Raw genomic sequence first — 25,308 nt, 5'->3', positions numbered from 1 at the left:
TTTATATAATTCGACCAAATGATTCTCTACAAAGCTGTTTCGCACTGCTGCACGACGTTCGGACGCACTTCAATCGGGCAGCACTAATTGATATGTGATGGAATGTGCCTAGGAAAATTTTTTATTGAATGGCAACTCTGCAAGGCTCTCTGCTTATTAAGCAAAAAAGAAAAAAAAAAACTCTGAGCAGCCAAAAAAAAGTTCACCACATTCTCTTTTCAGCCAAAACATTAACTCACGTGCTTATTTTCTGTATCCCACCATTTTCTTTATAATGTGGGGCAAAAGGTAATGCGTAAGGCATGGAGTGTGTGTCAGTGTGTTAGAATGGCGGCAATGGTAAATAGTGGTGAAAACGTAGTAAACACAAGCACGCGCTAAAATACTACGGCAAGCTATCACATGGTCCGAGGACAACACTCAAGAAAATAATAAAAAGGATCAGTTGTCAGTTGTCATAAGGAAAGACATGCATACACATACACATTTAAGTATATGGCTATATACATATACTTAACGATGTGTATTTCTTCGCATTGGAATTTAAGACATTAACCCATCGCATACACTCACATATACATCCACTACATTTATTAAGATTTCCCTTGTTGCATGATGATTGGCTAAGACAAACCATCATTTAAGCAGACATCCATCGAATCGCCTTGTCAAAAGTTTTTCTTTATTGCTTATAGTTATGGTTTTAAGCATTATATGTGAGTATATGTGCATGTGCCTGATTGTGTGGAGGATTATAACTTCAAATGTAAGAAGAGGTTACTGGAGATGGTAAGGCTCAGGTGTGTTACAAATTTAAATTGGTTTCTTATAAAGTTCATACAGCCATATAAATTCATATAAACACACACACACACACAGAATACTCTGCACACTCGTTCACACACATACATACTTGTTTAATGCTCATATGGGCATATTGGGACTTCCCGCTTAGGATTTGGGAAATATGTATAGCAGCCAGACATTTATTCAGGTGACGAAAAGGGACTTTGAAAGAATATCAGACGTTTTTTGGATATAATAACAGCTTATTTCAAGCTTATTATATTGTAATTTTAATATCCACTCAAGAGAGCGCATGACATGCTATTCATAACAAAAAAAAAAAGAAAAAAACAAGTAAAAGGCATTAAGTTCGGCCGGGTCGAACTATAGATACCCACCACCTCGGATATATATGATATAAGCACCTTTCGTCATAATACGGTGAAAAATGCATGAATTAAGAACCCATAGCAGCTAAAGTGATCTCCACCATATTCAACAAAGATCTAAAACAATTCGTTGTACTACATTCTTCGGTTAAAAGATGCACCTTTTATGGGCCTAAAAACTCAAATCGGGAGATCGGTATATGTTTATGAAAGCTATATCCAAATATAAACCGATCTTAACCATACTGAACGCGAATGTTGAGCCCATTGTGCAAAATTTCATCGAAATCGAGTAACAAATGTGCTTTTATTTTCTGAAGAACTTAAATCGGGAGATAGGCAGCTATATGCAAATAGAGCGCGTTCTTAAACATACTCAAAGTAAATGTCGAGGAGCGCAATCCATTCTCCCAAATTTCAGCGAAATCAGACACTAAATGTGCCTATTAGGAGCCCTGGACCTTAAATCGGGAGATCGGTATATATGGCAGCTATATCCAAATCTTAACGTATCTGAGCCGTATTGAATGTCGAGGGGCCTAAGACAACTCACTGTCCTAAATTTCATCGAAATCAGGCAATAAATGAGCTCATAAGAGGTCCTAGACCTTAAATCAAGAGATCGGTATATATGGCAGCTATATCCAAATCTGGACCGATTTGGGCCATATTGAAGAAAAATGTCGAAGGGCCCAACACAATTCACTGTCCCAAATTTCGGCGACATCGGACAATAAATGCGCCTTTTATGGGTCCAAAACCTTAAATCGAGAGATTTGTCTATATGGCATCTATATTTAAATCTGGACCGATCTGGGCCATATTGAACAGGGCTATCGAGGAGCCTAATACAACTCACTATACCAAATTTCAGCGATATCGGACAATAAATGCACATATTATGGGTTCAAGACCTTAAATCGAGAGATCGGACTATATGGCAGCTATATCCAAATCTGGGCCAATCTGGGCTAAATTAAACAAGGATGTCGAGGGGCTCAACATAACTTACTGTCCCCGAAATCGAACAATAAATGTGTCTTTTAGGGGCCAAAACCTTAAATCGAGAGTACGGTCTATATGGTAGCTATATTTTAATCTAAACCGATCTGGTCCATATTAAACAAGGACTTCAAGAGGTCTCACACAACTCACGTTCCCAAATTTCAGCGAAGTCGGATAATAAATATGGTTTAATGGGCCTAAGACCTTAAATCGGCAGATCGGTCTATATGGGGGCTATATCAAGATATAGTCCAATATAGCCCATATTCGAATTAAACCTGCCTCTGGACAAAAAGAGAATCTTTGCAATGTTTCAGCTCAATATCTCTGTTTTTGAAGACTGTAGCGTAATTTCAACAGGCAAACAGGGCTAGATCGTCTTAGATTTTTACGGCGATCAAGAATATATATACTATATGGGGTCGGTGTGTTGCAAACGTAATGAAAAGATGAATATGCCTCCATCCTTTGGTGATGGCTATAAAAAGGGAATGTTCTGTTGTTATTCCTTTGCTTGACAGGCCTGGCTAACAGTTCCTTCGGCATGGATTGAAACGAAAACCCAAAACAAAGGCAAAAGGTAAATAAACAATTAACTTGAAATTTTATATCTCCTATAATGTTCAACACTCATACATACATACATGTGTATGTATGTTTATGCGTGGAAATGTTTTATGTTTCCTTCCGGTAGGTACAAACATAAAATTCAGTCTGCAACAAAATTTTCACAAATTCCCTCAAACACTGCTCACATATTTTTTGCTTATCTTGCCATTGCCAGACAATTGAGAATGTGAATATGAATGGCATTGGCTTTGCTGCCTATACGCGACGTTAATCATCAGCGAGAGTGACACTTATGATAACTCCATGATAAACACACGCTCCTGTGGATGGCAAAAAGTATCTTTATAAAGAAGTAGATAATAAAAGAAACGGAAGCAACAACCTATAATGCCAAGAGCACATTTCCGGGAAACATTTTTCAACACATAAACCCAAATAATAACTTGGTTTACTTTGAAAAATAGTTAATCTACGTCTACCATGTGAACATGTGTATGAAATCTATTTGGAAAAACATACACATGTACACAAAAAGTCTCTGACATCAAAGTGAGTAGGGGGTGAACCCTCGCACTTAAGGCAATTTTCAAAAAAGCGATATATCAAAGAAAAGTGGACCGTTCTAAATTTTGAATGTACCCTACTAAAAACACAATACCGATATCAAAATGTGGCGGGAAGCTCTACCTCAAAACCTCTCCCAACGGAGATTCATCGGGACAATATGGGATTTAAATAAAAAAGTTATTTGGGAGTAGCTGATACGAAGTGTCACCAAGTTCACACTGGCATATCTTTCAAGCTACATGACATTCGATTTATTGAAAACACATTGAAAAATAATACAAATTTGCAAATGAACATTCCATTAAGGAACAGAGGAAACAGGTCGAAAATTGTGCCTCCCATAGCCTTAAAAGGCCATATCGGATGAAAGTTATATAGAGACATGGGGACATCGATGAAGAACAGCCTATAGAACACCTTCTGTGTGTGTGTGTTTCCCACTAGCAGTCAGAATGAGTTCCACTTTAGGTTCTCATTCCTTTGAGAACCAGTCTGATTTAGCGTATGTGAACATTCGCAAATTATTAGGCTTTTTAAAGCGATCTGGATGGATCAACGGTAGGAACTAGAAGGCATTTTCCTTCTTCTGTTTCTGTGGTGACACAATGAACGAAAACTTCTAAGTGAGTCTGATGGCAGACTGCCACTTAAACCTTACCTATATATGGGAGTATGTAGTAAGATCTGATCCGTTTCTGTTCAAAATCCATACTGTTCGTCATTGGGACAACAAACCCTTCAAGACCTACCAGACAGACATGCGAACATAGCTAAATCGAGTCAGGAAGTGATTCTAAGTCGATCGGTATGGGAATGGGTCTAGCTCTTTTTCTTCTAAGCGTTGCAAACAAATGCACAAAGTTATAACACCCTATACCACAGTGGTGGTATAAATGAAAGTGTAGCGCTTTGTGTGTTTTGAGTAGCCCTAAAAACGGCTGAACTGATTTTCATGAAATTTTCACAGACGGCAGAGTTTGGCCCTCCGGTGAAAATAGGGTTCTTCATTTCGTAATATACGCGAGGGGAGCGCACCCTCCCCCTAACCCCAATTTTCAAAGGCGTCATATCTCGGAGATGTGTGTATCGATGTAAGTAAAATTGTGTATGGACCCTTATAGTAACCTAAAACATACAAAATTCTTAATGTTGGCGACATTTGCGAGGTACAATGCCATGCATGGTCATTTAAAAAATTTTCTCCAAAGAGGTGTCGCACTGCGGGACGCCGTTCGGACTCGGCTATAAAAAAAGTCTCATATCATTGAGTTAAAACTTGAATCGAAAAGCACTCATAGATGTGTAAGAATTTGCCCCTTCTCGGTTCCTGGTGGTAATGTTCTTCCTAAGGGTAATGTTCTCATTAGGGGAGGAAAGGTACCTCAGACATTGCGACTCAAATATGGATATCAAATTCGTTATCTATAACCAACGGAAATGAAGTTCAGTTTAGGGGGTACATAAGGGCGTACCCCAAAACACTTGACTCCGAAATTGGATATCAAATTCGTTTTCTACTCTCAAATACCTTTCATTTGAGTCCCATATTGTCATAATGGGTCAAATAACCCATTTGACGTATCTTTAGGAGGAAAAGCGACACCTAGACTTGAACGCAAATTTTAATGTCCTATTCGAATCTACTCTCTAATATCTTTCAGTTGAGTCCCATATAGCCATGGTTGGCTAAAATGTCTATTTGGGGGTATTTGGAGGTGGACGTCCTCCCCTCACTTGGACCTAATTTAGGTCCAAGAGAGAAGATCTTAAATTTTAAAATTTTTGTTTCAAGTTTCAAGTTTTTTTCCAAGTCGAGAGGAGCGGATTAGGGTTTGATTTTAGATCCAAGGTTTCTTCGGAGAATTTTATGTAGATGCAGTTTTTCCTATACGATTTTTAATTTTTTTTTTTCATCCATGTAAATCAACTCGTCCTAGTATGTATAAATACTATGATTTCCCTTAAAAAGACCTCAGTATGTTAAATTACCCTTGTAGCCAATTTAATACAATTTCCTGGCTTTATTCAATTTAAGTTTAACTTAACTTCCGTTGAATTAACACACACACACACACATATGTATAAAACAATTAATGGATGGCAACTATTTTTGTCATTCATTCATTTTAGAGCAAGCAAGGGACTAGCTGCAAATCCCTGTAATGATTGTAGTGGCGCATGTCGATGTACCCAATATGAATATATTTCTTGGAATTGGCCCGCCTGATAATAGATATGGACATTCCTGTTTTTTTTCCAACCCCAACGCGAGTTAACATACAATGTGGATGCTAGAGTATTTTTGTTGTTGTGATTGCTTGTCTCATGTTGTTCCCTTATTGGAACATATTTGGAGCTTTGCCTATGCTGTTTTTCTTCTTCTTCTTCCTTGTAGCACTGTTACAGTTGGATTCACTTACATTGACCGCTGTTGATGATTCAAAGCTTAGTGTGATCATGTGTTATAATCACTTAGCTAACAGAGACGCATCATAGGCGGTAGCCTAGGGGAAGCGTTACAGCCTACGAACCGGTGAGCGTGAGTTCGAATACCGGCAGCAGTGTTTCTTTATACATTTATATTTTTTATTTATTTATTTTTTTTTTTTTGTTTGTTTCATTTCATTTGTTTTCTTTTTTTTGATCATTTGATCACATCAAAGTTCAAATGAGTTGTTTAATTTTTTTTCCTTTTGGTTTTCTTTTTTTTGACAACTATTGGATAAGGTGGAAAATGGTTTTGGTTGTTAACATCCACACATATAAGTCCGACCAAATCATAGGTTTAGAGCACTTTGTCTCCATATTGAAAAGTTGCTATAATTTCCCCTTAGCCATAGTGGTGAATGTTAACTTCTTTTCTATGTTCTTTGTAGCTTTTCTTTCGCATTGGAGTTCCCATACACTCACAAATGGATTATTATTGTATTTGTGGCATGTATGTAAAAGAAGACATTTTTGGTTTTGAGAATTTTAATTTGTGGTAGTAATTCAGCAATTTGCCCCATTGTTTAGGTCGAGGCTACAAAAGGTGGTAGCAGACTGATTTGAGATCCATTTTGCTCCAACCTTGCAACCGTGTGCACCCAAAAGTTTAAGTTTTTGTGTCGTAAAGGACTTGAGATTCTTTAAAAGTGTAAAAGCGTTATCCTTGCTTTAGTAAAAAAGGGATTAAAATTTTTTTTTGTTGGTGGCAGTTCTCCTCAATTTTTATTTTTTTATTGTCCTGCAGAATCGATGTTTATTTATAAAATCGCGGGTAAATAATTGTTGCAAGTGTTGGTTTCCTGCATTTTCTTTTTGCTGAGGGTTTTATCCCCAAAGCTGGAGTGTTGGTCCCCTGTGATCATTTAACTCCTGGATTAATACATTTGGTAAGGTGGCATTTTTTCTAAACAATTTCTCAATTTCTTTGGAGAACTCATTGTTCTGTGGGCCTTGTTTCTCTGATTCTAGGATTCCCCCTTTCCCTGTGCTCATATGGATTTCTCTGTTTCTGCTGTGCAGATTTGGCTGCCTGAGAGAGTCTAACAAAAGTCTTTTCATTTTTTTTTGATCAGTGGATTCTGGTGTTTTAAATGGATCGTTTGTCTTGGTTTCAAGTACAAGAGAAAAAAAGAGCCGTCGGGATTGGTGCAACTCATTTAGTTTTTGTTTTTCGGGAATCGAAACAAACGCGTTTTGGTTGAAAAATCACTCTCGAAAAGGAAAAAAAAACTCTTGCGTGCTAATTCTTAGGTTTTGTAACTTGCTAAAAAAAAGACCTTAAAAAAATAATTATTTTTCCGTATTTTTGCCCACGTAATTTGCCTCAAGTGTTATATAGTTTAATTTTTGCTCATTTGTAAGGCAGAGATGGAGAACCGAATCGGAAGTGAAACAAAAAGTTAATGCCTAATTGAGAGTTTTTTTTTGGTAAAAGTAGTTTGGCAATCCAATGTTTTAGAAAAAGGCGAATATAAAAAAAGACCGATAGAGTGAATCGTATCAAATGTTAAAGACTATATTGAAAAAAGTGATTTTTTGTGTATGCCGCGTATTTTGTTAAAAACTTGCAATTGGCTGGAGTTTGCTGGTTTGTTTTAATAACCCCTCACCCCTCGAAAGGCCTTTCAACGTGGGAGCTCCAACAAAAACCAAGTAAGTGCAAACTGTTATACTACCACTGAGCAAAGCCAAACAGATTTATTTTTTTTCGGAGAGTGAGAGAGATGCCGTTACCTCTCTCAGGTAATTTTTGTCAAATTAAATAATTTTTTTCTTTTAAATTAATTTAAAAATGTTTTAAATCTTCCCCCATAATTTTTAAATTGGAATTTTTGCAAGTTGGCAACTTTCAGATGATCTGTTTGTGTTTGCTCAGTTAAATATCCTGCATATACATATATATCTGATTCTGTGCTGGTGGATATGTCAATGCTAAAGTGTTAACATGCTATTGGAACCTCTGTTAACTATGTTGATTCGCTGTTAACAAGACTCTCAGAAAATGTTCTTGGGTCTGAAAAGCACTGCTTCGATTGAAATAGCTTTGATACAATTTTTTTGGCAATATTTTTATATGAATGTACGTTTTGTGCCTTTTGATCATTGACATATCTAGCCCAGTATGCCTATAAAATATTGTTTTTACATTTGATACCATTTTTATTGAAATTTGGCTGCATATTAGTCAAAACTTCGCGATTTAAAATTAGTTTTTCGTTTTATACAACCGAGTGGGTTGTGTTGATGTATGCGTGATTAGAGGAAAAAAATGAAGTAAGGGAAAAAAGGGGTCAATGCACTCACAGCTGTTTTACTTTAACAGAAGTACAAATGGAAATACACTCACACAGCTACATATCATTTTTTTCATAATGAGCCTTTTAAATGAAGTTTGTTTCACAGCCGATTTAGTTTTTTTTCTGCCGTGCTACGAATTCAAATAAACTCGCCTATTGATTCTTATTTGATATATTATATAAATATTTTTTTTTCATGCCGTGTTTTTTTTAACCCTTCTTGTTAAGTTTTGAGATTTAATTTAAATGATTAGTTTTTTTTAAGAGTTATGAAAATAATTTTAGTAAATTAAAGGATCAATTTAGATATACAAAAAAATTGGTTGTTAGCCTTGACTTTAATATTTCTTTTATTATATTTTTTTTTTTGTCTGTTTTTAAAGTATGATGTGATTCATCTCTATAGTGAGCGACCGGATTTGATAATGAACTTTTTCTTAATAAATTTAATGAATTTGTTAAATATGGAGTAAGCCCAAACCTTTGAGTTTGATTTGTAGGGTCGGTAAAGGAAGGTAGAGTAAATATTATGGGTTTACCAACCAAGAAGCGATTTCTTTGGATGCTTTTGGTAAACAGGAAGGGAGGGCATGCTGTGCAGCTTACACCTTAGCACAGCCGATCGAATGATGTCGGAAATAGATCCTCTGGTGTTGTGACCCCCTTATACTTTGTGTATTTGTCTATTCTATCTGACTTTCTTTTGTTTTGGTTTTGCTATCATTCGTGCACGCATTAACATTAAAGCTGGTAGTTGGTAAAATTAAACGATGAACATTGGCAAGATCCCCCCCATCCGACGAGCAATAAGGCCGGTGAAATATGCGTGCCATGCCGTTTTGTTTCATCTATAGACATTTATGTGGAGTTTTGCTCAGACTAGACCCTTGCACACTACAGTTTTTGGCGCCCAACGTGGGGCCCGAGTGAATTAAAAATTTTTTTTATATTGAACGGCTTGATATTTCAGATATCGTAGGATTTTTCACTCAGCTCCTAGTATTTTTCCTCTCTTTTCTTTATACTGCCTTTATTTTTTTCCCCATCTATTTTCTTTTGTCGGGATAACTAAACTTCGTTGGAATTTATATGTTTGATATGCAGCGATGCTGAAGCATATAACCAGGAGTTAGGTTGTCCTGCCCTTTTTTCTCTCGTGTGAAAGTTTCAGTTGGTGTTCAGGTTGAATGAATACAGGTTTTGGACTAGGCTCTAATTCTGGCTTCAGCGTATATCTGATTGGAAACTTTTATTATTTGTTTTCTCTATTTGCGATTTGGAATGTATGAATATTATCGAGGATGTTTTTACCCATCGTAAATAACCATTTTTCTTTCTGTCTCCCCTATCAATTTGTTATTCTTCTCCTTAATTATTTCCATCTATTTTCGCATAGTTTGATAATTTTTTTTTATTACTATCCTACCTTACCTCCTATGCCCGAACAAATCAAACTTGGTTTTCTTGATTGAATTGTTGTTTTTATTTACTTTTTGATTTTTTTTAGTTATTATTTTGTCTTGATTTGCCTTAGATTTTGATTTTTTTAATGTTATTTGAAAATGCCCCTTGAAAGAAGTTCTGAACATATTTCAGCTGCTGGAACAGCTGTTGAGGGTAACTTGCTTTTATGCCAGATTTGTAGTTCTGTTATTCAGAATCCATTACTTTTAACAGAAACCTCCTGTAGACATTCCTTTCATAAAATATGCATTACGAATTACATTAAAACTCAGTCTGATTGTCCAGTGTGTGGGTCGAACATAGTCAAGGACAGCAAAAAGTCCGGTCTTGCAACTTCGCAGAAAACAACTTCATCGGTTGCAACTAGGTCGTCTGCAAAAGCCAAGAGCTATGATGACAATAGGGCTGAAGGATCCTCTAACCAGGATATAACTACAAATTTAGATGCTAGTGCAGGTATGTCACTACCTCAACCCAGCTTGACTTTGGACAGCATAAAGGACTTAGTGACTGCAATGATGAATAGGCAACAAACAGAGATTGTTCAGTCTCTTTCCAATCAGGTAACTTCGTGGGTCGAGAAGAGTGTTGAGGTTAGTCTTGCTCGTTTAAATATTAATCAGGCTCCACAGATTGCTAACGCATCTTCGCCGGTAGTCAATAGAAACCGTCCCTCTATGCTGAATGTAGGTGAGGTTGAGCAGAGGACATTGGAGCAGTTGCTGGGGTTGCCATATTCAAATAATGAACAGGTGAATAATGATTCTGGTAGAAGTAACCATGATGGTAATTCTGCAAGCCGATCTCGATTTAGTGCCCCAAATTTAAGCCATGATTTAGCCTTTCGTCCTGATAAGGTTAGCCAAATAATTGCCAATTGGAAGATTAAGTTCAATGGTAGTTCGAACAGCTTACCTGTTGATAATTTTATTTATCGTGTTGAAGCCCTAACTAGACAGACATTAAATGGTGATTTTGACATCCTTTGTCGTAGCGCAAGTGCACTTTTTGAAGGCAAAGCCAGTGACTGGTTTTGGAGGTTCCACCGTACTGTACGTGTTGTTCAGTGGTTCGATCTTTGTAGAGCATTACGTCAGCATTATAGGGACTCCAGAACTGATATTGACATAAGAGAATTAATACGCGACAGGAAGCAAAAGCCAAACGAACCGTTCGACACTTTTTATGATTCAGTCATAGACTTGGTCGATAGACTTGATAAGCCCCTTGATGATAAAACGCTGGTTGAAATCTTACGTCGCAATCTACAACCAGATATCCAGCATGAAATATTAAATATGTCGATTAGCTCGGTTGGTCAATTGCGTGAAATTTGTCGGCGTAGGGAGTTCTTCCTACAGGATATGAGTCGTAAGCATGGATTCTCCGGTAGCAGGCATAATCATTTTTCAAAGCGTGCAGCAGAAGTTGAATTCAATGAAGTTAACGAGCCTGAATTACTTGAGTTTGAAGAAGTTTCGGAGGTCTCATCTGTGTGTTGGAATTGTAGGCATACAGGTCATAGATACCAAGAATGTTTAGCTGATCGCAGTGTTTTTTGTTATGGTTGTGGTACTCCACAAGTATATAAACCCAATTGTAGGAAATGTAATGACAATCCAAAAAACTTCCAGAGCTCTGCACTGAGAAGTGCACCCAGACCGAAAACTTGTCAACAATCCTCACAGACCATGTAAAAATATTTTCTCGTTCAAATTTTCCTTCGGATACTCAACCTGAGGAAACCCATAATACTGAATATTCAAATAAAAATTATGATACCCAGGATAATACTGTGATTCAAAGTACTTGCCCTACTACTACAGGACCTCGTCCAATAATACCTTTTCATGTGAGGTTAAAAAATTATCTCTAGGTCAGAGACAGGATATTCAATGAAGAGCCTAGGGTTGCCAGGTCAAGCAAAAGGATGAGAAAATTTTGGAAAATTGTCAAGAATTTAAAAAGGAACTTTAGTGTTTCAGTACTTGAGAGGCCAGGCGATGTTCGTCCTTATGCTGAGGTGCGTTTGTTAGATAGAAATGTGATAGGTCTTTTAGACACTGGTGCCTCCGTGACGTGTCTTGGTGCTCAAGCCGCTATAGATTTTCTAGGATCTCAGATTCCTTATAAGAAATTAAACACCACTGTCAATACGGCAGATGGTAAACCTCAAAGGATTGCGGGTGTTTTTACGACTGAAGTGGTTTTTAGAAATAAAAGTGAGCCCATTACTATTTATGTGGTTCCTAATTTGTCACAGGATTTGATACTTGGCATTGATTTTTGGAGGAAATATAACCTTCTTCCTCAGTCTCTTTTAAATGGAATTTCCAGTTTATCGTTCTCAGTAGGCGATGCCCAAAATTTAGACCAGAAATATCTCTCGGTGGATCAGAAGTTTCAGCTGCAATGTGCTATTGATTTATTTCCTTCGTTCGCGAAAGAGGGCCTAGGGAAAACGAATGTTATTTGCCATACTATTAATACGGGTGGTGCAACCCCGATAAAACAAAGGCATTTCCCTGTCTCTCCGGCGATTGAGAAGCTAATCTACGAAGAGCTTGATCGCATGTTGGCTATGGGTGTAATAGAGGAGTCCACTAGTCCTTGGTCTTCACCGATTGTTTTGCATAGAAAACCAGGCAAGAATCGCTTATGCTTGGACAGTAGAAAACTTAATGCTGTTACAGAGGGGGATGCTTATCCACTTCCACATATCGATGGTATCTTGAGTCGTTTGCCTAAAGCTGAATTTATATCCAGCCTTGATTTGAAGGATGCATTCTGGCAGATACCGCTAGATGAATCGTCGAAAGGTAAGACTGCATTCACGGTTCCTGGGAGACCCCTTTATCATTTTAAAGTTATGCCATTTGGCTTATGTAATGCCCCGCAAACCATGTGCAGGCTTATGGATAGGGTGATACCGGCATCTCTCAGAGCTGAGGTTTTGGTCTACCTGGACGATCTTCTAGTGGTATCTCCCACATTTGATCGGCATCTAGAGGTACTCAAGGAAGTGGCTAAGTGTCTTCGTAATGCTGGACTTACAATAAACGTAGGAAAAAGCAAATTTTGTATGACAGAAGTCCGATATTTAGGCCATGTAGTTGGGGACGGGACCATTCGTACCGATCCAGGAAAAATTTCGGCCATTACTGAATTCCCGGCACCGAGATCGGTTAAACAAGTCCGACGATTTCTAGGTATATCAGGGTGGTACAGAAAGTTCATCAGGAATTACGCTGCTATTTCTAGTCCCTTAACTGATTTGTTAAAGACTAATCGAAAATTCGTATGGACCGAGGAGGCCCAAAAATCCTTTGAAGATTTGAAATCCATTCTTAGCTCAGCCCCTGTTTTGCACAGTCCTGATTTTTCACAGCCGTTTTTTATACACTGTGATGCCAGCAAAACAGGAATAGGAGGAGTCTTGGTGCAAAAGAATGCGGAGGGCGATGAGTTTCCTGTGGCGTTTATGTCTAAGAAACTTAACCAAGCCCAACGTAACTATAGTGTCACTGAACAAGAATGCTTGGCAGCAATGCTTTGCATTAAAAAGTTTCGAGCTTATGTCGAGGGACATGAGTTCACGGTGATTACTGATCACGCCTCTCTTAAATGGCTCATGTCCCAAACTGACTTAAGCACGCGGCTAGCTAGATGGGCCTTGAAGCTTCAAGGATACCGGTTTAAAATTGAGCATAGAAAAGGGTCGCAGAATATAGTTCCTGATGCGCTTTCGCGTACGAATACCGATGACTTGTCCGAAATATGCGGTCTGTCCGAGATAAGAAATGAACGCGGGGTTTTTTGTTGATTTAAAATCTGAACATTTTTCCTCTGACGACTACAAGGACTTATTGAGAAGGGTTGAAGATAATATCGATTCCACTCCCGACTTGAAGATTATCGATGGTTATTTATACAGACGAACGGAACACGCCGTTGGAGAACAGCTTGCTGATGACATGATTTGGAAGCTATGGATTCCTAAAAGTATGGTTCCAGAGGTATTGCAGAAACATCATGATGACCCCTTGTCTTCGCATTGTGGGATTAATAAAACATTGGAAAGAATTCGCAGATACTATTTCTGGCCTAACTTAGTTTGGGATGTTAAGAATTATGTTAACTCGTGTGAAGTTTGTAAGAGTACAAAGCACCCTAATGTTGTTATGAGACCACCCATGGGTGACACTGGTTCATCCCATAGATTCTTTCAGCGCTTATATGTTGATTTCATAGGACCTTACCCTCGATCCAGTTCAGGGAATATTGGAATTTTTATTGTCCTTGATCATTTTTCAAAATTTTGTTTTCTCCGCCCGGTTAAAAAGTTTACAGCTGATGCTGTTATTAAGTATATGGAAGAAGATTTGTTTCACACATTTGGTGTACCAGAGAGCGTTATCTCGGATAATGGAACGCAGTTCAAAGCAAAGAAATTTAATGATCTTTTGAATTTTTATAAGATTTCTCATATTTATACCGCAGTTCATTCGCCACAGGCTAATGCCTCTGAACGGGTGAACCGATCCGTCATTTCTGCTATTAAAGCATATGTAAAACCCGATCAAAAAAATTGGGATGAAAAACTAAGCCACATTGCGTGTGCTTTGCGTTCGACAGTACATACTGCCATTGGGACTTCCCCTTATTTTATGGTTTTTGGTCAAAATATGGTGACTAATGGTTCTATTTACCAACTGCTAAGAAAACTGAATGCTTTAGAGGATAGGGCGATACAATTTAATAGATCGGACACCTTTGATGTTGTTAGATCTAAAGCTGCTAATGTGATGAGAGTGCAACATGATCGTAATGAAAGACAATACAACCTACGTTCGCGTGAAGTGTCATATAATGTTGGTCAAGAGGTGTACAGGCGAAATTTTAGCCAAAGCAGTTTTGAAAAAGGATACAATGCTAAACTTGCACCTACGTTTATTAAATGCAGGGTTCGTCGTAGAATTGGTACTTGTTATTAAGAACTTGAAGATCTTCAAGGCAAGTTGGTTGGTACATATCATGCAAAAGATATGAGGCAATAGATTACATCTCCATGCGGTATCAGACTTAATCTCCAATTTGTCCATTAAGCCTGATTTTGGCGGGGGGTATTTGTAGTGGCGCATGTCGATGTACCCAATATGAATATATTTCTTGGAATTGGCCCGCCTGATAATAGATATGGACATTCCTGTTTTTTTTCCAACCCCAACGCGAGTTAACATACAATGTGGATGCTAGAGTATTTTTGTTGTTGTGATTGCTTGTCTCATGTTGTTCCCTTATTGGAACATATTTGGAGCTTTGCCTATGCTGTTTTTCTTCTTCTTCTTCCTTGTAGCACTGTTACAGTTGGATTCACTTACATTGACCGCTGTTGATGATTCAAAGCTTAGTGTGATCATGTGTTATAATCACTTAGCTAACAGAGACGCATCATAGGCGGTAGCCTAGGGGAAGCGTTACAGCCTACGAACCGGTGAGCGTGAGTTCGAATACCGGCAGCAGTGTTTCTTTATACATTTATATTTTTTATTTATTTATTTTTTTTTTTTTGTTTGTTTCATTTCATTTGTTTTCTTTTTTTTTGATCATTTGATCACATCAAAGTTCAAATGAGTTGTTTAATTTTTTTTCCTTTTGGTTTTCTTTTTTTTGACAACTATTGGATAAGGTGGAAAATGGTTTTGGTTGTTAACATCCACACATATAAGTCCGACCAAATCATAGGTTTAGAGCACTTTGTCTCCATATTGAAAAGTTGCTATAATTTCCCCTTAGCCATAGTGGTGAATGTTAACTTCTTTTCTATGTTCTTTGTAGCTTTTCTTTCGCATTGGAGTTCCCATACACTCACAAATGGATTATTATTGTATTTGTGGCATGTATGTAAAAGAAGACATTTTTGGTTTTGAGAATTTTAATTTGTGGTAGTAATTCAGCAATTTGCCCCATTGTTTAGGTCGAGGCTACAAAAGGTGGTAGCAGACTGATTTGAGATCCATTTTGCTCCAACCTTGCAACCGTGTGCACCCAAAAGATTAAGTTTTTGTGTCGTAAAGGACTTGAGATTCTTTAAAAGTGTAAAAGCGTTATCCTTGCTTTAGTAAAAAAGGGATTAAAATTTTTTTTTGTTGGTGGCAGTTCTCCTCAATTTTTATTTTTTTATTGTCCTGCAGAATCGATGTTTATTTATAAAATCGCGGGTAAATAATTGTTGCAAGTGTTGGTTTCCTGCATTTTCTTTTTGCTGAGGGTTTTATCCCCAAAGCTGGAGTGTTGGTCCCCTGTGATCATTTAACTCCTGGATTAATACATTTGGTAAGGTGGCATTTTTTCTAAACAATTTCTCAATTTCTTTGGAGAACTCATTGTTCTGTGGGCCTTGTTTCTCTGATTCTAGGATTCCCCCTTTCCCTGTGCTCATATGGATTTCTCTGTTTCTGCTGTGCAGATTTGGCTGCCTGAGAGAGTCTAACAAAAGTCTTTTCATTTTTTTTGATCTGTGGATTCTGGTGTTTTAAATGGATCGTTTGTCTTGGTTTCAAGTACAAGAGAAAAAAAGAGCCGTCGGGATTGGTGCAACTCATTTAGTTTTTGTTTTTCGGGAATCGAAACAAACGCGTTTTGGTTGAAAAATCACTCTCGAAAAGGAAAAAAAAACTCTTGCGTGCTAATTCTTAGGTTTTGTAACTTGCTAAAAAAAAGACCTTAAAAAAATAATTATTTTTCCGTATTTTTGCCCACGTAATTTGCCTCAAGTGTTATATAGTTTAATTTTTGCTCATTTGTAAGGCAGAGATGGAGAACCGAATCGGAAGTGAAACAAAAAGTTAATGCATAATTGAGAGTTTTTTTTTGGTAAAAGTAGTTTGGCAATCCAATGTTTTAGAAAAAGGCGAATATAAAAAAAGACCGATAGAGTGAATCGTATCAAATGTTAAAGACTATATTGAAAAAAGTGATTTTTTGTGTATGCCGCGTATTTTGTTAAAAACTTGCAATTGGCTGGAGTTTGCTGGTTTGTTTTAATAACCCCTCACCCCTCGAAAGGCCTTTCAACGTGGGAGCTCCAACAAAAACCAAGTAAGTGCAAACTGTTATACTACCACTGAGCAAAGCCAAACAGATTTATTTTTTTTCGGAGAGTGAGAGAGATGCCGTTACCTCTCTCAGGTAATTTTTGTCAAATTAAATAATTTTTTTCTTTTAAATTAATTTAAAAATGTTTTAAATCTTCCCCCATAATTTTTAAATTGGAATTTTTGCAAGTTGGCAACTTTCAGATGATCTGTTTGTGTTTGCTCAGTTAAATATCCTGCATATACATATATATCTGATTCTGTGCTGGTGGATATGTCAATGCTAAAGTGTTAACATGCTATTGGAACCTCTGTTAACTATGTTGATTCGCTGTTAACAAGACTCTCAGAAAATGTTCTTGGGTCTGAAAAGCACTGCTTCGATTGAAATAGCTTTGATACAATTTTTTTGGCAATATTTTTATATGAATGTACGTTTTGTGCCTTTTGATCATTGACATATCTAGCCCAGTATGCCTATAAAATATTGTTTTTACATTTGATACCATTTTTATTGAAATTTGGCTGCATATTAGTCAAAACTTCGCGATTTAAAATTAGTTTTTCGTTTTATACAACCGAGTGGGTTGTGTTGATGTATGCGTGATTAGAGGAAAAAAATGAAGTAAGGGAAAAAAGGGGTCAATGCACTCACAGCTGTTTTACTTTAACAGAAGTACAAATGGAAATACACTCACACAGCTACATATCATTTTTTTCATAATGAGCCTTTTAAATGAAGTTTGTTTCACAGCCGATTTAGTTTTTTTTCTGCCGTGCTACGAATTCAAATAAACTCGCCTATTGATTCTTATTTGATATATTATATAAATATTTTTTTTTCATGCCGTGTTTTTTTTAACCCTTCTTGTTAAGTTTTGAGATTTAATTTAAATGATTAGTTTTTTTTTAGAGTTATGAAAATAATTTTAGTAAATTAAAGGATCAATTTAGATATACAAAAAAATTGGTTGTTAGCCTTGACTTTAATATTTCTTTTATTATATTTTTTTTTTTGTCTGTTTTTAAAGTATGATGTGATTCATCTCTATAGTGAGCGACCGGATTTGATAATGAACTTTTTCTTAATAAATTTAATGAATTTGTTAAATATGGAGTAAGCCCAAACCTTTGAGTTTGATTTGTAGGGTCGGTAAAGGAAGGTAGGGTAAATATTATGGGTTTACCAACCAAGAAGCGATTTCTTTGGATGCTTTTGGTAAACAGGAAGGGAGGGCATGCTGTGCAGCTTACACCTTAGCACAGCCGATCGAATGATGTCGGAAATAGATCCTCTGGTGTTGTGACCCCCTTATACTTTGTGTATTTGTCTATTCTATCTGACTTTCTTTTGTTTTGGTTTTGCTATCATTCGTGCACGCATTAACATTAAAGCTGGTAGTTGGTAAAATTAAACGATGAACATTGGCAAGATCCCCCCCATCCGACGAGCAATAAGGCCGGTGAAATATGCGTGCCATGCCGTTTTGTTTCATCTATAGACATTTATGTGGAGTTTTGCTCAGACTAGACCCTTGCACACTACATGATCTAATAAAGCGAAATGTTATGCAGCACGTCACAGGATATTTTTATAATTGTGCTTGCACAGGGTCCTTGTGATTGTGTTGTAAGGAAGGCCGGATGTGACATTTGTCAAGCTAATGAAATTCAAGAGGTCTCCTTTATGATGTTGACCACATTCAATCAAACTTATCAATGTCCTTCATTTTCCTACCTCCCTCCCCCACCTAAATGCACGTCGTCCTTAGACGTCATAAGCCATTGCAAGGCACTTAAAATGATGCCAATGCTACTTAGCTGAAAAAAGGCAAACTTTTCAATTGCTATTGAAGCTTAACAACTGCACTTTCGAAATTTTTCAAGTAAAATTGTGTGTGTGTGTGTGTGTGTGTGTGTGTATGTGTGTGCAGTTTTTCCTGTTCGCAATCAAGTTTGAAAGGCATCGTTGTTTAGTTTTTGAATATGATTTACACTGACCTTGGGATCCTTGGCATAGTAGAGTTTATTGCGTTTCAAGCGAAAGAAACGCCGACGCCAACGTTGAAAGGACCACGTTTGTTTAAGCAGGAAACCCTCCTTAATGGCAACCTGAAAAGAAAAATAGCGAGAGAATAAAAGAGCGATTGAGTAAAGGAACTTTAAAACTTATACGAATTAAATTTATAAGCAATTTGCGTTCCTTAATTGCAGCAAAGGTCTATGAGTGCATGAATGTATGGTTGTATGTCTATGTAAACGAGTGTTTGTTTGTAATCAATGCATTTTGTTTTCTTTACGGCAGCGGCTGTTGCTGTTACCGCCTACTCCATTGTTTTCCAACTTTTCTTTTGTTGAAATTTTCTGCTAACATTTGCCGTTTGCCCGGAAAACATGAACGATTGATTGCGCGATTTGGCTTTCCCTCAATCACGTGCAAAATATTCATTTTCACTTTATAACACTTCGCAGGCCACCAAAACAATCCCCCAAACAAGCAGCGGCAGGTAAGTTAAGAATGAGAAAGCACGAAGATAATGCACCGTGGGCGAAAAAAGTGATATTCACAAATGAATGAAATGTTAGCCCTAAGAAGAGCAGATTGGTCAGCAAATGAAGCATTTATTTAGGAACAGAGGCAAACATTTCACATATCACCGAGTGCTGTCCGATTCCAGTTTAAGTTCAATGTTAAGGGTCCTCCTTTTTATAGCCGAGTCCGATAGGCGTGCCGCAGAGCGACACCTTCTTGGCGAGAAATTTGTACAAGTAGTATTTCACCATTTGGAGGGCCAGCATTTGGAGGGTAAAACTACCGCTGATTTTTTTGTTCTGATATTCTCGACAGGATTTAAACCCAGGCGTTGAACGTCATATGCGGACATGCTAACTTATGTACTACGGTGGCCCCAATTCAATTGCACATCATCGAAATATCCATTTCAGACACAATAAAGTATATATATTCTTGACCGTCATATAAACCCAAAACAATCCAGCCATATCTATCCACCATGGCAGTATGTTTGTTGCAATAACGCTACAGTGTTTAAAAATAGAGATATTGAGCTGAAACTTTGCACATATTCTTGTTATTCCGTTTGCAAGACATCGAAATTTCAATTTCCGACCTTATAAAGTATATATATTTTTTATCACCGTAAAAATCTCAGACGATCTAGCCATGTCCGTCCGTCTGTCTGTTGAAATCACCCTACAGTCTTTTAAAGAACGATCCGCCGATTTAGAGTCTTAGGCCCAAAAAAGTCACATTTATTTTCCGATTTTGCTGAAATTTGGAATAGTGAGGTTCGTTAGACCTTCGACATCCTTCTTTAATTTGGCCCAGATCGGTCCAGATTTCGATATAGCTGCCATATAGACCGATCTCACGATTTAGGATCTAAGGCCCATAAAAGCCACATTTATAATCCGATTTTGCCGAAATTTGCACCATTGAGTTGTGTTAAGCCCTTCGACATTCTTCTTCAATTTGGCTCAGATCCATCCAGATTTGGATATAGCTGCCATATAGACCGATCTGCCGATTAAAGGTTTTGGGCCCATAATTGGCGCCTTTAATGTCCGATGTCGCCGAAATTTATGACATTGAGTTAGGCTTAGTCCCTCGACATACTTCTGCAATCTTGCACAGATCGGTCCAGATTTGGATATAGCTGCCATATAGACCGATATCTCGATTTAAGGTTTTGGATCCATAAAAGGCCCATTTATTATCCGATGTCGCCGAAATTTGAGACAGTGGGTTAAGTTAAGTCCCTCGACATCATTCTTTAATTTGGCTCAGATCGGTCCAGATTTGGATATAGCTGCCATATCGACGGATCTCTCGATATAGGGTCTTTGGCCCATAAAAGCCGCATTTTTTATATGATTTTGTTGAAATTAGGCCCTCCGATATTCCTCTTCAATTTGGCTAAGATCGGTCCAGATTTGGATATAGCTACCATATAGACCGATCTCTCGATTTAAGGTTTTGGGCCCCTTAAAGGCGCATTTATTGTCCGATCTCGCCGAAATTTGGGACAGTGAGTTGTGTTAGGCCCTTCGACATCCTTTGGTTAGATCAGTGCAGATTTGGATATAGCTGCCATATAGACTGATCTCTCGATTTAAGGTTTTGGGCCCATTAAAGGTGCATTTATTGTCCGATTTCGTCGAAATTTGGGACAGTGAGTTGTGTAAGGCTCTTCGGCATTTTTCTGCAACTTGGCCCAAATCGGTCCATAATTGGATATAACTGCCATATGGACCGATCTCTCCATTTAAAGTCTGGGCCCCACAAAATGCGCATTTATAATCCGATTTTGTTAGGCTGTTTGATATCCGTGTCGTATATATTTCAGATCGGTTTATTTTTAGATAAAGCTACTAAAAAGACCAATATTTTGTTATACACAATTGTACAATCAACAATTTGTACTTATTAGAATTCCAAATCGGAACATATTTCGATATAGCTGCTATGGGCATAAGGTATGCATTTTTCACCGTATTTTGAAGAAAGGTGGTTTATATACATCCCCGAGGTGGTGGGTATCTAAAGTTCTTAACGCAAAGAACTTGACGCCTTTTTACTTGTTTTTTGTTCATAGGCAGGAAGTCCATTTAAAGAAAGTGACTTATCACTGAGCATAACATTTTATCGGACAATTGACATTGATGTGAGAGAAGTATCCCCGCTGTTGCCCAACGAAATATTAATGGGTGAAATAACAAAAATTTGCAATTTGGAAACGGAATGACAAAATTAATTGCTAACATAAGCGTCTGTTCCCAGGTTAGGGGTGGCTGGAGACGAGCGTCGGAGCAAGCTGCTCGCCACAACGAGGGATATATGTGTAATCCCACAAAACCCATGCGGTTGAGGCACTGGGCCAGTAATGCGCCTCCAGAAAACTATGAGAACTACTATGTGAAACAAAAGAATAGAAAGATCGGACTCACCTATCGTTGACGTCCCAAGCAAACGAAAAAAGAACACTGATTTGCGGATTATTTAAATCGGATTTTGATATATCTCCCATATACATGTATTTTCCGATTTATACCTATAGAGCAAAGTAGTTGTTAAAGTAGTTTTAGGCTTTTGTATAGTCGCCACCGCCCGACTTTTGTCTCTGCTAACTTGCTTTTTTATATCCAGTTAAGGTTAAGTTCAAAGAGGGGGGATTATGGGATTATAACTAAAGATTGCACCCTTAATCTTAGATTTAAAAAAAAAAAATCGTTGAAATTTTGTTTAAATAGAACTGTATTAATTCCTTTAGAAAACTTCTTAAAAACTCCACTGCATTCTATAAAATAATTTCCCACTGTGTGATTGTTATACAACCATTGAAGCATGTCCAATTATTCCTAAGTAAATATATACCCATTGTGCGGATGTTAGAAAAAATAACCATACCCATACATTCATATCCAAGCATTCATATACATTCACTCAAGTGGGCCTAAATCAACAAAAAGAATCGACAAACAACTATCACTGGCACAACCTGAAGGCTCTTTACCAATAACACCTTCCACAAGCTCCTCCCGCCGCCAGTCTCAAGTGGGGCTACTGCCACTGCCTGTGAGTGGCTGCCACAATGCAGGTTCGAAAAGCGATTCACTTCACCCTGACATACAATAATGCTGGCAGTTGATTTGTATCAATAGGATACTGTTCGGCTTGTTTTTCGTTATTCCCTACATTTTTTTTTAGTTTTGGTATCGGCAGCTCACTCAAACGTATAGGATACTTGTTCGCTTGGAGCCATGGTGTGAACGGAATTTTTTTTTTTTTTGTGAGGGACGATGGGCGGGTGGGGGCGTGTTGAGGCAGCTCTATGGTAATGTTGTTATTGATATTGTTGGTGGCTGTAGTGATTTTATTTTTTTTTCTGTTCATTGTTTAACTTTGTTTCGGTTTTTGATTTGTGATTTGCAAAGAAAACACCATGGAAAAAAACTGACAATGGAAAGTAAACAAGAAAATCATAAAATCTGACAGCACCAAAACATGGGGCCATCAATATTGGCACACTGTGGCAGGGGATTTGTGGAGTCAGTGTGCTAGTTTTGTTCTTCGGTTTATATGTGAGTGAGTGAGATTTGTTTTGGTAGTTCCAGTATCCCTGTTGCATCCTCAATCAACTGAAATTAGCTGTTGAAACAGTCTGTGTTTGAAGGGTAGTTCATCATGCAAAGGCAAAAGCCTTTCTTTTATTTATTGACAGATGTAATGCCTAATGAACTGACAAAAATATCGATATTACTATTAACTTGGAAAGTGTAATCTTAGTTTTCGTTTGAACAAAGGTGCAGCGTTATATTGAGTAGATAATCCAAATGGAAAAATACAAATTGAAATATATGGGAAAATAAGTTGAAAAACACTCTTAAAGCTTTAGACGGGGGTAGCGTATGGTTTATGTAATTTGAAGCCATGCGTTGCTCATTCGCCATACGGGATAAAAGAAAAAAACAATAAAATTTAATCTTTAATAACTTTCTTTGAAATATTGCCCTTTACAATTTTTTTTTTTAATTTAGTCTTTAAAGAAAATTTGATTGAAATTTTCTACTTGAAAACTGCATTAAAAGTGTCCTAAGTAAACACCTAATTTAAATTGTGTATGTATTTGGAAAAAATTTCATCAAAATCTTATGTTTGGAAAAAATTGCACTCAATTTTGTATCACAGGACAAAAATTGTTTAGTTTATTTTTTTTGTTTTTTTTTCATATTTATCCTGGATATCCTACAATGAATATTAAAAACTTGCCCACTCCCTTAACTCGGACTGCGTCGACCGGAAAGGCTTCGGTTTAATCAAGTTTATTGACGGCAGTCCTCTGGCCTTCTCTGCCAAATCGTCTGCCCTTTCATTTCCCTTTATTCCGTTATGGCCCGGCACCAAACGATGCGGATTTTGCCATACTCAGATAAGGTGTAAATCTCCTTCTTACACTACAAGACTATTCGTGACCTTACCGCCCTGGTTGTTATTGCCCTTATGGCAATTTTACTGCACCACACCACTTCACGCATTCCGTGATCGCCCGGATCTCCGCCTGCAGGAGCGTATTATGGTCAGGCAGTCTAAAACAGATCTTAGTCCCTGGGTTCTCAATGTAAACCCCCAGGCCCACTATGTCCTCTAGCTTTGATCCATCCGTCTAACATAATCTTCCAGATGGCAATACTAGGGTTCCGTCAATCCAAGACTGTCCCGATGGCAGCAATGCCTCGGACTAGACTTCAAGGTTCATCTCAGGTATTCGATCGGAAACCTCTTCCCTTCCTTCCAGGTTTCCTATCGTCGCCTCGATTATACCGCGATGGTATGAGCTGCTCCCATCCACTATCCATTCTCCCATCGCCTTAAGTCTCATAGCCGCAGTGGCTGCCTCACACTTAATCTGTATGTCAATGGGTCGGATATCTAGAATAGTCTGCAGTGCCCTAGTGGGCGTGGTCCTCATCGCTCCGCCTATGCCAAGACAACATGTTCTCTGAACCTGTTGTGTGGTCCTTATGTTGCACTTTTTCTCGATAGCAGTTCACCAAACTACTGAGGCGTAAGTAAGTATTGGTCTAATCACCCCGTTCGAGCCTACGGCCCGTCTACATAGTGCCTCTTCTACATAGTTTGTAAATTTTTGATTAAATCGAATAAAATTTGCCTCATCTAGGGGCTCAAGAAGTGAAATAGAAAAATGTGTTTATATGGGAGCAGTGCATATAAAAGTTCACCCATTTGCACCACACATTCATAAAGGGTGATTTTTTTGAGGTTAGGATTTTCATGCATTAGTATTTGACAGATCACGTGGGATTTCAGACATGGTGTCAAAGAGAAAGATGCTCAGTATGCTTTGACATTTCATCATGAATAGACTTACTAACGAGCAACGCTTGCAAATCATTGAATTTTATTACCAAAATCAGTGTTCGGTTCGAAATGTGTTCATTCACCGTAACGTTGCGTCCAACAGCATCTTTGAAAAAATACGGTCCAATGATTCCACCAGCGTACAAACCACACCAAACAGTGCATTTTTCGGGATGCATGGGCAGTTCTTGAACGGCTTCTGGTTGCTCTTCACTCCAAATGCGGCAATTTTGCTTATTTACGTAGCCATTCAACCAGAAATGAGCCTCATCGCTGAACAAAATTTGTCAAAATTTGAACAGATTTCGAACCGAACACTGATTTTGGTAATAAAATTCAATGATTTGCAAGCGTTGCTCGTTAGTAAGTCTATTCATGATGAAATGTCAAAGCATACTGAGCATCTTTCTCTTTGACACCATGTCTGAAATCCCACGTGATCTGTCAAATACTAATGCATGAAAATCCTAACCTCAAAAAAATCACCCTTTATAAGAAGCCAATGTACAAAATTTCAGCTAAATCGGGTAAGATTAAGGATAGTGAATATGACCATTTTCCTATATAGTGTTGGCATTTGATTTCTTTATACCCTCTACCTTAGAATGGGGGTAATACTACCTTGAAATTTTCATTTTTGACCGTATAAAGAAACCATATTCCTAGTAGACAAGATATTGTAATTAGATTCGGCGATGCCCCTCATGTGTTCCAATCTATACTTCAAATGTCTCTTTAACAAGACA

General features: G+C 37.7%; 1 protein-coding gene across 5 annotated transcripts in view; it reads right to left on the bottom strand.

Moving 5' to 3' along the window:
• The window catches only part of LOC106095625 (diacylglycerol kinase eta), a 174,202-nt gene that overhangs the window by 136,957 nt on the left and 11,937 nt on the right, over positions 1 to 25,308 (bottom strand). For all 5 annotated transcript variants that reach the window (XM_013262896.2, XM_013262891.2, XM_013262893.2 and 2 more), the window contains exon 2: positions 18,664 to 18,774. In XM_013262896.2, the coding sequence (XP_013118350.1) occupies positions 18,664 to 18,774 (111 nt within the window). The remainder of the gene's footprint in view (positions 1 to 18,663; positions 18,775 to 25,308) is intronic.

This window comes from Stomoxys calcitrans, chromosome 2 (genome assembly GCF_963082655.1).
Source record: "Stomoxys calcitrans chromosome 2, idStoCalc2.1, whole genome shotgun sequence".
NCBI classification, from domain to species: domain Eukaryota; kingdom Metazoa; phylum Arthropoda; class Insecta; order Diptera; family Muscidae; genus Stomoxys; species Stomoxys calcitrans.
This window is presented reverse-complemented; position numbering and strand designations above follow the sequence as displayed.